The sequence below is a fragment of the Takifugu rubripes genome, chromosome 5 (assembly GCF_901000725.2).
Source record: "Takifugu rubripes chromosome 5, fTakRub1.2, whole genome shotgun sequence".
NCBI lineage: Eukaryota > Metazoa > Chordata > Actinopteri > Tetraodontiformes > Tetraodontidae > Takifugu > Takifugu rubripes.
In genome coordinates this window covers 7370275-7383682 of record NC_042289.1, presented here as the reverse complement: position 1 = coordinate 7383682, position 13408 = coordinate 7370275, and the positions used below count along the sequence as shown (strand labels likewise).

The 13408-nt window shown below is 46.9% G+C and overlaps 3 protein-coding genes across 4 annotated transcripts; all 3 read right to left on the bottom strand.

Moving 5' to 3' along the window:
* Window positions 1-5: 5 nt before the first annotated feature.
* Window positions 6-3495, bottom strand: noxo1a (NADPH oxidase organizer 1a). Its single transcript, XM_011603875.2, has 8 exons — window positions 2472-3495; window positions 2324-2404; window positions 2190-2253; window positions 1927-2110; window positions 1651-1841; window positions 1464-1577; window positions 1278-1395; window positions 6-1163 (listed from the first exon to the last, which is right to left on the bottom strand). Exons 1-8 carry the CDS (start codon window positions 2643-2645, stop codon window positions 407-409), a joined length of 1683 nt encoding a protein of 560 aa, XP_011602177.2. The 5' UTR covers window positions 2646-3495; the 3' UTR covers window positions 6-406.
* Window positions 3496-3654: 159 nt separating this feature from the next.
* gid4 (GID complex subunit 4 homolog) lies at window positions 3655-6703 on the bottom strand. The gene is made up of 6 exons (XM_011603876.2): window positions 6243-6703; window positions 5898-5957; window positions 5523-5630; window positions 5188-5289; window positions 4961-5091; window positions 3655-4883 (listed from the first exon to the last, which is right to left on the bottom strand). The coding sequence occupies exons 1-6, from the start codon at window positions 6555-6557 to the stop codon at window positions 4820-4822; spliced, it is 780 nt and encodes a 259-aa protein (XP_011602178.1). The 5' UTR covers window positions 6558-6703; the 3' UTR covers window positions 3655-4819.
* Window positions 6704-7530: 827 nt separating this feature from the next.
* drc3 (dynein regulatory complex subunit 3) lies at window positions 7531-12988 on the bottom strand. 2 transcript variants are annotated; one of them, XM_029836796.1, is made up of 14 exons: window positions 12604-12665; window positions 12225-12455; window positions 10678-10825; window positions 10484-10600; window positions 10244-10410; window positions 9969-10115; window positions 9767-9889; window positions 9568-9677; window positions 9273-9447; window positions 8694-8825; window positions 8364-8434; window positions 8138-8255; window positions 7915-8046; window positions 7531-7835 (listed from the first exon to the last, which is right to left on the bottom strand). In XM_029836796.1, exons 2-14 carry the CDS (start codon window positions 12246-12248, stop codon window positions 7740-7742), a joined length of 1560 nt encoding a protein of 519 aa, XP_029692656.1. In that variant the 5' UTR covers window positions 12249-12455; window positions 12604-12665; the 3' UTR covers window positions 7531-7739. The 2 variants fall into 2 exon arrangements, with proteins under 2 accessions (XP_029692656.1, XP_029692657.1); XM_029836797.1 differs by lacking the exons at window positions 12225-12455; window positions 12604-12665 and adding an exon at window positions 12893-12988.
* Window positions 12989-13408: the final 420 nt, after the last annotated feature.

The window sequence follows — 13408 nt, the reverse complement described above, 5'->3', positions numbered from 1 at the left end:
TGAAGTTGGTATGTGAAATCATGTTTAATGTGATTTTTTTTGCATATTTCTGGACGCAGCCAACATTAAAGATGGACGCAGGAAACATTTTGTAAATTTGAGGGTGGTTTTATCTCCAGATCTGCTTTTGGATGGATTTGATCGCCGTTGAGCATGAACTTTGACATTTAACTTTTCACTCGTGACGAGTGGTGACAGAAGATGACTCAGTTTTGCTGTTGAACATTCTTTTGCTCCAGGATAACATCAAGGAAGTGGAGGAGCGGGGGCTGAAAGTGAACCAGTCTAAACGCTGTGGTGTTTGAGTCTAACGTTGACTTCTGCATGATGCTTCTGTCTCCAGTTCCATCGGTAAAAGGCAGCGAGGTGACGCTGAAGATGTGCATCATGGCACTGAGAAGAACCGTTACCGACTCTGCATCTCGGTGTGGGTGGGTGATGGCGTCCCTCTGCTGGCGTTCTTGCGGGTGATGCTGGTGCACCTGGTGAGGATCTCCCGGGCCTGCGGTCTGGGGGGGACCTTGGGTGCTGATGGACTCCTGAAGATGTTGGGATCGGAGACGCTGGGGGTCATTTTGCCCCCGGGGACAATCGGGCTCAGGCGGTTGGCCAGCATGGGTGGTGGCGTGCGACTGTGGCGCAGCTCCAAGGCGTTGGAGTTGACGCTCAGGTTCAGCGAGGAGCCCCCCGCGGAGGAAGCCAACTCGTCGGTGTCGCTGAAGCTGAAGTCGGTGCTGTCGCTCATGAAGCTTCCCTCGCTGTCCATCGTCAGGCTCCTGCCGCGTCCCTCCCCGTCCATCTCCACCATGATGGCGGGCGGTGGGGCCTGCTGTGGGGTGGGCAGCGTGCTGGTGCTGGTGCTGGTGCCGGTGCCCTCGGCCGCGTAGGGGGCAGCCCCCGGTTGTGCTGGAGGCAGTACGGACAGGACGTCGAGAGAGCGCGACCTCTGCCTGCTGTCTGCGTGGGGCTGCAGCAGGGAGGGGGAGCCATCGGCAGACGGAAGCTGCAGCAGGTTCCCCTGAGAGCTGCTCAGCTTGTTGGCCTGTTGCTGGAAGCCAGAGAGGGCGGCAGCTGTGCCGTGGTGGCCGGTGCTCATGCGGATCTGCGGGGAGTTGTAGGGCTGCAGGCACAGGGTAGGAACGTACCCCACTTTATTCTTGTACCTGTTAATGAAGGACAAGGACAATGAAAGAGGTGAACCACAGATGGTGCTGATCAGAGGAGCCATTTTTTCGTCCTCGGCTCCATTCGCAGCCGTTTTATCATTTGAATGGTACCTGATGAGCCACCAGCCGTTCTCGGATTTCTGCAGGACCTCCACCACCGCCCCGATGGCAACGGTGGCCTCGTCGCCTTTGGTGGCCTTGTAGCTCTTCACCGCCACATACAGCATACCTGACGTCACAGGAAACGACACGTAATGCCAAACACGACCACCACTAATGAACCTTCTCAGCACGAACCTCTCTGGGAAGCACCGTCTACGTCGTCTTCGTCCCCGTCCTCCTCTAGCTTCTCCAGGTAGGGTGCAGGGAACCAGGCCATCCTCTTGTCTTCACTCTCCACCAGCCACCAACCTGGAACGCCCACACATTTGCACGAGCTCACATTCGGCCTCCAGCCGTCATCCGGCCCAGGAATGTCCCCCACCTGCTTTGTCTTTGATGAGCACGTCCACCTTCTCGTCCGCGGCAACTTTAAAAGGTTTGTTCTTGGTGTCCTTGGTCTCGTAGGGGGCCACGCAGCGGTACGTCTCGGTGATGAAGGGCTGGGTGACGTTGCCGACGCTGCATTGCCCCGCCTCGGCCTTCATGTCCTCCTCTGAGGGCATGACCATGACGCTGCCGAGAGGAAGTGCAGGACAGATGTTTTGTGAAATCAGATCTGCAGCTGGTGGTTCGGTGGGGGTCTAAGACAGGAACCTGCCTGTTCCTTGAGAAGTCCGGCTGCAGGTCCTGAGCTTTGGGGTGGAAGAACTGGATGAGGTCCGCGGACTGAGAGACCCGCGGGTCGCAGCTCAGGAGTTCGTTGCAGTATTTCTGCAGGAACTTGAGGCGCACCAGTGACCGGGTGGGGCTCTTCTTCTTGCCGCTGCGCTTCAGTTTCTTGTCTGGATGAACGGAAAGACAACATGAACGTTCCTGGAGCTGAAAGGGGCGCCTTGCGATCGCGATTGCGCGCACACGCACCGCGGAATCTGGGGATGATCCTGTCGTTTTTGTTGAGTTTGGGGAAAGCCTTTTTCATCTGTTTCTGTAAGAAACGATCGCGGTTAAACAGCAGCCACTTCGGCATCAACCCCAGCAACGCGCGCGCCGCTTACGTGCATTTTCTTGAACTCCCGGAAGGTTCTGTAAACCACAATCTCGTTATGGTCCGACCACAGCACGGAGGTCATGTACATCTGCAGGGAAGAGAATGGTGGTTGAAATGTGCAACAATGTTTCCTCCATCTCTGTCTGCGCTCTTACTTTGCTCTTCTCCTTGTGCATCACTCCGATCACTCGGACACTGATGGGGTAGCTCCGCGTCTCCATGCTGCAACGGCACTTTTCCTCAGTGCTGGTTCGGTTACGGGCCGCAGCAGACGCGCGACGCTGTCCGTCCGAGGTTGAACTGGGGTCCAAAAGCGCTCCAAGCTGCATTTCTATGACTTGTACCTGTGCGGGCGTGGCCACGGCTGACGTAGAGGAGGTAGAAAATAACCGGAAACTCCAGTTTACGTCACCAGAGCCCGGAGGACCTGCTGCTGCATCTATCTTATAAGATCAAGAAGAGCAAGAAGGCAAGAAGGAAGAGGAAATTCCAGTATATAGTAGTTGGGACAGATGGCAATCAAAGGCCGTTGACCTCTGTGGCCTTTGGAAAACTACAGGAGGATCATGTCAACCTCCAGTCAGACAATGAGCTTTCATTCTATTACTCTATTATTTCTCTGTAGGTTCCTGTTTGCTTCAGCTCACTGTCTTCACAGGTGTCTTCTACAGTGTCTCCTCCAGTGATCCCGCACACATTGACACGTCTCCTCAACTGCTGAAGCTTTCAGATCCTCCATTACAGTCATGTACGACCCAATGGCCTCTGCCCTAAACCACTTTGTGGCCAGACTGGGCACACTTTCATTCACTAAAGGTGAAAACATCCAACCTTTGGCAAACACAGCATGTGTTCATGGTTTAACCAAATTCGGACAACTTCAACATGTTAACCATTAGCTTGCTTCACAGAAACTCCCAAAGTAAAATATTTGTTTTATTCTCTGCGTCGGTCCACTTTGGTTTCTATGGAATCGTGTTTTTTTTCCCCCGTAACAAAAAAAAACAACACATCGAGCCTGTTCTGATAAAACAAAATAGTTCATCTGAAGCGACCAAAATGTCAGCAGGAGACGGATTTAAGTGTTGGAATTAATCTTTAAAGGGAATCTAAAGGGAAACTGGAATGGGTGGAGGGCCGACTCAAAGCTCGCTACTGCCCCCTAGCGTTGGCAAGACGACACTTAATGGCCACCTTCTTACAGTACAGCGTTTTACTTTGTTGAAGAGACAGTTCAAATTTAATTGGACCCCACTGTGGATCTGTACTTAACCATCATACAAGAAAAAAGTAATTAATAACCTCGTCATGACAAACTCATGGGGGACACAACTGTAAATAAAATAAGTCAATCTTTATTTCTCAACAGCATATTCATACATCCTCTTCTGTAGAAAGCTCTTTAGAAACCAGGCACGTGTGGTTATTGTGTAAATGGCACAGTCCCTCATTGCACTTTTCCTCCATTCCGGTTCATGAAAAAGCAAATTATGTAAACCGACTGAAAGGAGTCGCTCGTTGGGAACGACAGGCGGCAGGCGGGTCACGTGCATAACGTGTCCCAGTACATAAAACATTCCAGCGTGGCTTCAGACATCAGACCTTTGGTTGAAATAAACATGAACATAATCTTTGCATTTAAAAATAAGGCAGCGGGTTTTTTTTCCTCAATCTCTTCGACTTTAGAGTCCATAAGCCACAAAAAGGTGCTTGCAGCATACGCGCGGTTGTGCCTCTGATTCAAAGGCAGTAAAAGTCTCTTGGCGTCGCGTCCCAGTCTGCGACCTCCTCTACATCAGCAGAACAAACCCATTACTGTTCCCCTCCCTGCGCTGAGGTCGTCTGGTTACATTTTAGCTGCGGCGCCTCCAACCCAACTCGAGTATCTTCACGTTTACGCAGCTGAGCTGGAATGTATCTTCGTTACGTCACCAAAACAAAAGGTGTCCGAGAGCAGAGCCCTGCACGGGGACAGATCAGACCCATCCAGAGGGCACAAACAGGAGCTCTCACACACTTACTGCCCCTGACGCATCGTCCCTGAGCAACAGACCCTCGTCTAAAAAGCCGCTCCCCGCTCATGTCATGTTGCTTTACCTTAATAAAAATCCCAACCTTGCTCTGACTCAACCACCTGTCTGTATTCAGGACTGTGTAACACATTTGTGCATGTTTTCATTAAAATAAAAGGAAATTAAGTCAAATCGTCTCATTTTAAACTGAAAGGAGTTTGGTGCCTCCGTTGAAGGGAGACCTACTCCGATCTGTTGCATGTCAGTGACCAAAGGAGACTGAAGAAGAACTTAAGCTGAACCAAAACTGAAAAATAAAAATGCTGCCACCCGGTGGCTGCCGTTCCTCCCTGCTTCACCTCCTCTATCCGGATGCGTTCTCCCCGGGGCAGCAGGAACAGAGTCCCGCGCACCTTTTGTTTCGTCGCAGCGAGGTAAAAGGGCTGCGTTGTTCCAGATCCGGCGCGGGCCGCGCCCTCCTCGGGCCCCCGTCACCGAAATTCAAAGACGGGCAAGCTGTGTTCTGGAACGTGGTTGAGGTTTAAGGACTGGTACCTGCAGAAGGGAGCGGAAATCCGCTTTAACAAGACAAAAAAATAAAAAGGTTCTCGTGTCGTCAGTCCGAAAGTTACCATTCGGAACTCCTGTGGTAGTAATAGCCCTCAATGGTGGCGGTGGACTTCTGGAAACAGATGTAGTAGAAACCTGCAAAGGAGGCGCCGCTGATGTCTTTGATGGTGTGATCGGGGACCAGGAACTGCTCCTGGGGGCAGCGGGACAGGAAGAGGGATGAGGGAATGGAGAAATGACGAGAGATGGAGAAAAGAGGTTTCTTTTAAAGAACCAACGAAAAACTAACCTTCCACCTCATGAAGATGTAGTTGCTGCTTTCCAGGGCGTCGTAGTCAAAGTCGTCCGAGTTGAAGCTTTTTGCATATTTGTAAAAAGGCTTAAACTTACACTGGAAGGAAACATGCAAGAGGCAGAGGCATTTAGGCACTTAAGCTTTTAGAAGCCAATGGTACTTTTCAAGCACGGCAGCGTCAAAACAGGATAAAACACGTGGAAATACTGGCACTCAAGTCAAAAGTTAAAAATGGCCTCCAGACCCGAAAACAAGAAGCAGGCAACAGCTCCGACGGCGCCGTCAAAACAAAGCAGCGACGCTCAGAGAGGCCAAACGTCCATACCCACCCAGTGCTTTCTGTCCACATCTTCATCCGCGTCCCACTTCCTGGTTAAAAAGGGCCTTTTTCGACTGATGATTTCACCAGCAAAGAAGGTCGTGAGAGTCGGATACTCCTGGTTGACAGAAGAGGACGGGAAGGGGGAAAAAATGACACCGGTTTTTGCAAAGCCAAACAGTCTAAGCTCTCTTATATCCATGTGAACATTCGACCGTCCCTCTGTTTTAGGCCATTTCTCTTACACATGTTGCGTAATGTAACAGATACACAGCTGACACACATTCTGGACACATGTGCCCTCGTTCTTTTGCTCCCAGTTCAGCCAGACGGAACCAGTCTGCGCTTAGTCAGTCTAACTATATCTGACCTTGTTTTAGTTTACCTCAGTAAGACCTTTGATCTTCAGGTATCCGCACAAGTATGACTCTTCCACAGAAACGTGCTGCGTCCCCCCAAAAAAAGAATGACAAAAGGAAACTTTTTAGTGGTGTAATCGACAAAGTTCTCCAGGACAGCACAGCATTCTGCACCTAACTTGTCAATAACTACTAGTACAGATTGCAAAATCGATTTTAGAGTGAACTCTTTCACTTCAGAGTGACACCGTGACAGTCAAGAGTCGCCTGAGCGGGCTGACGTGAACTCCTCCGGTTTACTATCGAGTGGGATCGATAGGAGCGGTTAAAGTTAACCAACTAGCTAACCAACCGCGAAACTGCAATTTTACCTGCACAACGACCTCAACGTCGTAGGCGTTGCCTTTACTTTTCTGATAACCCCGAAACTGCGAGCCGCTGTAAAGCAACGACGTGGCCACCCCGGGCTGGTGGGTGTTGATCGGGGCCGGAGGAACCAGGCAGGCCGAGGCGGCGGTGTGGCAGCGCTCAGCGGGCACGGGCATGATGAGCGCTGCTAATGGGTCGCCGTTGGCAACCGGCCCGAGAGACGCCCCGGCGGAAGAAAGCGACCACGGTCCTGAGAGAGGAGGCTCCGCCGGCTGCACTGACGCCCGGAGAAGCAGAACTCTCCTCGGTGTCAGCATAGGCACAGTCAATGGCCAGTGCCTGATCCGCAACCGGAACCGAAGCGGCGCCCAAGAATCCTCTGCGCATGCGCCAACGTGTACGCATGCGCGGATGTAACTGCGACACGATTCCACACACGCAGTTTTCAAAAGGTGTCAATTTGTGATTTGAAGCAATAGAAATAAACTTGACGAAAGGAAATAACTGAACGGGGGGGGGGGGGGGGGGGACCCAAATAAGCAACAAACAAGCGCAATTAACGAAATCAGAATTGCCTTGATAAATAGACGCAAGACAAACAGTACGGATCTTTTTTGTAAGTCAAAGTTGCACAACTGTTTCTAAACATCAAATTAATGTCTTTTGAAAAAACGTACCTTTGTGGTTGTGAGATCAAAGCCACATATGACATTGATAATTTCAACTAAAGACTGAAAAATAGTGCCGATAAAGCGACCCGTAATTCTAGAATAAGTGGGTAAATTAAAAACTCACCCTTCAAATCCCAGAATCCCTTCTTTATTTAAGAGGTGTAATGTAATGATGGCCCGAAGTTTGCCCTTATGAGTCCCTAAATATTACATAATCTTTCCCTCGAAAATAAGAGTCCAAAATGACGATCTAATGAAAAAGCACCGAACGGTGATCTGCAGTTTACTGATTTCTCCTCATTTATGACAGGAATGTGCGTGTGCTAGTTAGCATATGAATACCACATTTTACAATACTGACAATTAATTGGATTAATACAGTGCATATTAATGTGAAATTGCATATTTACAAAACAAGTATCGTGCAGTGACGAAACACGAAAAAGGAGCCAAATTATTTGGCGCATGCGCAAAATGATTCGCGGTGCAAATCGGGCACTGACATTTGGGATTCCAGGGGAAGCCATCATGTATCCTATTTGGATTTTAAATAAAGTTACGGTCCTCTTCCTCGCTTATTTCCCCTTAGATCGTTTTGAGTACCCCGCAGAGCAGCCGTTCCCAAACTTTATTATTATTATATTGAATATTACAGGGCAATACAATTGTTTATAATTGAACTAAGTGTTATATGCACATTTTTACTTGCTATTACAATATTTTGACAATATCTCAGCATCAGTTAACATACATAGTGACACAGGGGTTTGATTTTTACATTAAAACATCTTTTCCTTTCACCTATGAGGCAGAGAAATGAGGTAGATGCTATTGCAGTTCCTCCAGCTGGTCCTTGAAATGCTTGATATATGCATAGATGCAGGTCACGCGAAAGTGGTTCTGTTTGATGTGCTTGTCTTTAATCTGCAGAAAACGGAAGCCAAGAATGTGAGATATGCCACATAAAGAGGAGGTTTCTGATTTGTTGCGGGCTTGGTTCTACCTCTTTGAGGAGATCCACTTTCCATGCGCTGAGTCTTTCAATCAGCTGAGCCTCTCGGTTCTTGAGCTTTTCCAGGCGGTTATCATGGCTGACCGCCAGTTTCTTCATCAACGTTTCTCCACCTGTGAACAGCTACACAGAGGAAACGGGAAAGACAATGAAGGTGAATGTCACTTAACGTGATCCTTTTGAGCCGGTCTACTGAGTGACAAGTGACACTGACTCTTTCAGCCTCTTCGGACACCTCCAGTGAGTCCGTTCCTATATTATCAGGTGTGGCCTGAGCATTCTCGGATATTTTCTTGTAAAAGCTGCTCTCCAGATCTCGACACTGGGAGAATGTTTGAATGTGTCAAGGAACTTGGCCCTTAGACTGGATTAACGGCATCATGGACTCAGCCAGTTGTTCAAAGTCCAGAATTAAATAAATATTTGATCAAAAAAGATATGTTTCTTGAACCACCGTCACGAAGGTGTACACCATGTCTGAGATGTTGGTCTCCAACAATGCCATGATGTCCTGCAACAAACAAGAAGACACTATGAGGCCCAGGTCAGAGACACAAACGCTGTCCCTACCCTGTCTGCCACACAATGTGGCTCTATCAGGCTTTTTCTTAGTATTTTCATTTCATCTGGTTTAAATATCTGATGACAGCACTTTCAATAATGTTTTCTGACAAGGTCTAATCTAACATTCCTGTTCTGGAATGTCAGTAGTAGGGTGAATCTCACTATAAAAAGGAATTAAATGATTTTACTAGTCAGGCACCACCAACCTCCAGAACGCTGAGGAGCTCAACTTCCCGTCCAATCAGGATATTGAAGACTTCCTTAATTTCATCATTGAAGTCCTCGATGTCAATCGCCAGCTCTTCTGCATCTGACAAATTCTGCAACTCTTCTATCTTCTAGAGTGACCACAAGAGAGACTGTAAGTGTGCTCACATGCAAAAGAAAACCCAATTTCTACTGTAGTTTAAAGACATAAAAAGGATGTGCAGGGCATAGCTGGACTGGAATCGGCCCAGAGTAGCCTGAATGTAGCCGGACTGCCACCCTCAGGCAGCTCGGGTGAGTCAATGTGATCAATGTGATCTGTGAATGTGTCATATTTAGCTTACATTTCAATATCCTGGACGCAGAGGCCTTACAACCAGTAGTGGCCTAATATGGCCAAGTATTACTGGAACAGGAAGCCCAGCAGAAAAAGCTATGCATGTCAATCGAGCGACAAGTCTGATTTCGGTGCACGTGTAAGGGCACTTTGTGTTCGACCCTGCAGCTATACGGAGGTATCGCTCCTGGTTTACCAAAGAAGACCCCACACCCCACTACCAATGGCCTTCACAACTCACCTTCTCGTGTTTCTCCTCAAACGTCGTCAAAATATCTGATATTTCCTCCTGCTCATCTCTCAGAGTCTGTCTCTGACCGCTGTAGAAGAGGTTCACCTCTGCCTCTCTCCGCTTCTGTTCACCCAGGCCCAATTCAAACAACTGATTGCAGAACTGTGACAACTGACCCTTATAAGTGAGGATGAATTAAAGAAGTCACGCTGTAGTTTCCCACTGCAATTCCTTTGCACCTTTGCACACACCGCCAAGGATGAATGCAAATTCTTGAACATCTCAAGAAATATCTAAAGGATATGTTTGAAAAAGGGCAGCGACTTCAGGCTCAGACTGTAGCATCTCTGCCTCGTCATCGCCGAACATGCTGTCGAAGAGATGCGACCCATTCAAGAATTCCACAAACGCATCCTGTGGGATGCAGGAATGCTGACTTTACACACAGCGAGGATAAAAATGGCCGGAGCTCACGCTGGCTGCTGAACTGGACATCACGATACCATGTGTAGCTTAAGCTGAGCTTCCTTCTTCTGCTTAGCTTTTTCATCCGCGTTGGGATCGAGCAGGTCCTCGCACCACGTTTCGTCATCAGCGTATCGATAGGTGCCACTTCCTTGATTTTTCTGCACAAGGACGGGAGGTTTAGTTCTGCAGTCCTGCGTAAAATGTTAGCGTATTTTAGACATTGCGGTCTGTATTCACTGTTGAGTCGCGACAGAGCTTGTAGTCCAGGTACATCAGCTGTGGGAACTGGCTGGTGATGTCAGATGTGTAGTCGTCATCCTGAAATGCGGGATTTCCAAACAGGCAGAGGGTGAAAAGTTTCTTGAACCGCCTGAGGTAGAAAACCTGGGCAATAAATACAACCTGCGTTAGTTACCTAAAAGTTACGTGCTGATACAAAGACCACCAATGTTATGAAATAGAGTGCATTTTTATCGTATAAACTGGGATTTTGTTGGGGGAAAAATTGTTACATTGTCCCGATGTTCAATGCAGTTGTGTCCAATGTTGAAGATTGTGAGTTCCTCCAGCGTGTCCATGTTTTCAATGACAGATATTTTGTTCTTGGCCAACAGCAGCATTTCAAGCTTTCGCAGATTCTCCAGACCCTCAATTTTTTTGATGTTGTTGGATGAGAGATCTAAACACATGTATAGATTCAGTTTGTTATTGCCCATGTCGTTAAAAGGGGGATGTGAATGTTAAGGCCTTACCAAGCAATTTCAGATTAATCAGATATTCTAGGCCTTCAATCTTTTCAATGCTATTGTTGTTCAAATAAAGCTTGGCCAACGATTTGAAATCCCTGTAGCTGTCAATCCGAATGATGTCTGGAAAAAAGAAAAAATCAAAAACACATTGGAAAACAATGCCTTGACAGCTGCTTTGTCCTCATTTACTGTCTTACTTCTGAAATCCAGCTCCAGTGTGTGGACGTCACTGTACTGGAGTCCGTCCTCATTTGCAATCTTTCGAGCTTGTTCATCAGGGAGCTCCTTCATTGCTTCTTCCAGCAGATTTTCCATATCCATCAGGGTGGCTTTATCAGCATCTCTCTTATGGGGACACAAGCAAATCAACAAATAAGAGATAAGATACTAGACAAATCCAAAGGCCTGCACTGAAGTTGTTCTGGTAAACTGTCTGATGCCTCAGGAGGGGAAGGCAGAAACTCGCTCACACTGTTTAAAGTGGGAGCGGGAAGCTGTTGACCTCAACTGAGGAGATAGAAATAATAATGGAAAGGACAAGAGAGTGAATACAAGTGGCTGAAGTTTCCTTCTTGGTGTGGTTGACGCAGCCTGAGAAGCTCAGGCTTCTGAAGAGGGAGCTCAAAGTGCAGCCTAGCTTCCATTCCGAGAAAAGCCATTTGAGGTGGTTCAGGTAGCTGGCCAGGATGCCTCCCAAGGCATGTCCAAATCCAGGCTACACCTAGGACACACTGGAGGGATAGCATCACTTCTCTGGCCTGAGAACATCTTGGGAATTCCCTGGTGCACGTGTGAGTGGAAGTAGCCGGGAAGTGGAGTGTCTGGGCTTCTTTGCTGCAGCTGCTAGCCCTGTGACCCGAAACCAGGTCAGCAGGTGGAACACAGACTGGCAGACAGAAAATTTGACAGAAATTGGTCCCCCTTAATGTCTAACCCCACCATTCCCCTCAATTTCTTGGTTAAACACTAGAGTCTGTGTGTCTGCACAGGTTCAGGCTGTCAATTATGTTCAGGAATCCCACAAACTCCACCTCTCTCTCGCACATATGTCTGTATTGGTCTCTACACACAAGTGAGGACAATCCATGGCCAATCTTGCAAAGGAACAAAGAATCAAGTGTCTTTGGTTTTCAGTGTCTTACCTTGTAATTTGTATTTATTTCCATAGTTGCTGACTGTGGTTGGTTAATTGATAGAAGTTATTTACAGGGCAGGTGTGATTCAATGTAACATAGTTGCTACAAGGTATGTTGCGTTGGATCAAAGCTCCTTTGATTTTGGTTCACTGAAAGCTCAAACATCAATGCATATTCAATTCTTATCTTTGCTGTTGATTGGTGTGTTGATATGTATAAACTGCAATATTAAGTGTCAATGAGGTAGGTTTGTCTCTTACGTCCCGAGAGGAAGTTAATATGTAGGTTACATATTAGCTTTAAATATGGGGACTGCGTACTCTGTCATAACCACCTGAACATAGTTAAGTGGTTAAGTATATATATGAGCCAAAATTCTATAAATTAAAAAGAGAAAATTGAATTATGTTCATTGTCTTCCTTCTGAAGTGCAGGCTGGTCAGTTCAGGACCTTAACTTCTCTAATTTGAACTCATGTGACTTACGAGGTGTAGAATATTGGGCCTTTGAATTCCACTTCTGTTTCTCAGAACTCAGTTTACACAGGGTGTCATTAGCAATATGTGGCAGCTGGCCACCAGAATCCTTCATGTTTTGGGATTTGTTACCTTGGCCAGCATGTTGCCCCTCATGGAGTGGCCATCAGATAATTCACATCCGTGGAGGGGGGGGCATTAGCCAAGTCCTGTGATTGCTGATTCGTTCTTCAGGGCTATGACCTTGCCCAGTGTCCAGCTAGGATTGCATCGGATCAAGCCATATTTGCCCTGCCAAGCCTCGGCCTACTTCACATTTGTGTCATCTGTACACCTTAGCGGGGGGGAAAGTTCAGGAGGGGTCTGTTTGAGGAAGGTGGTTGTCATGGAGAGAACTTCGGCAACAAGAGTCAACAGGTTTTCAGTGGCAGCAGAAATTACATCCACTGTGAGAGCTCAGTATTGATTAAAACAGGTCAAAACATGCTGGAATTATTCAGGAAATACTGACTTAATATTAATGCTTTGAGGGAGCAGAAGCTGATGGGACCCTGTTGGACAATCAGAACCCTTGTCACCCTAAATATTGATTTAAGCATAAAACAAAACACACAAGATTTTATTTCTGGATGGTAACGTTAGCGTGATGGGTAAAAACTATGGGTAAAAACAGCGGTAGCAAAATTCGACAATGACAGAACATCTGCAAAAGAGGTCATTAGCAGATAAAAAGGAATAATATACAAAATATAAATAATAAATAACAGGTAACTATAAAAATAAAGAAGTAATGTACCTACCTCTAATAAATTCATGAGCGAAAGCTCCAACAGGGTGTTTTTTAAATGAAAGGTAACCTGTTTACGCCGTCACATAGCAACTAGATACTGTTGTGCTGCGTTCAAGAGCAGCAAACATTACATTACGAATGCGAAGTATTTAGATTACAAATTTAACATTGCTTTATGAACAGTTAATAATGTAATAAAACACAGAAGCTATTCCTAGCTGAGATTTACCTACCATACAATTACGATGTTTTTTTAAATTGCAGCTTTATGAGGTACAATGTAGGGCATTTGACGGAAAATGTCTGTGCGGTTTTTTTTAGTAGTCGGCATTTTAAACGAATACTAGTCCACTAGTATTGGACGAATACTACTAAAGGTTTGTACAGTTGTTTATGAGTTCGTTTTGTGGACAGTGGTTAGAAAGGATAACGACTTCGTGATTTATGCGTTAAAAGAGATGGCAACCTCGAACGCAGCACGAGTGCTTATAATTGATTGATAGCGATTCCAGCCATACAGATGAGA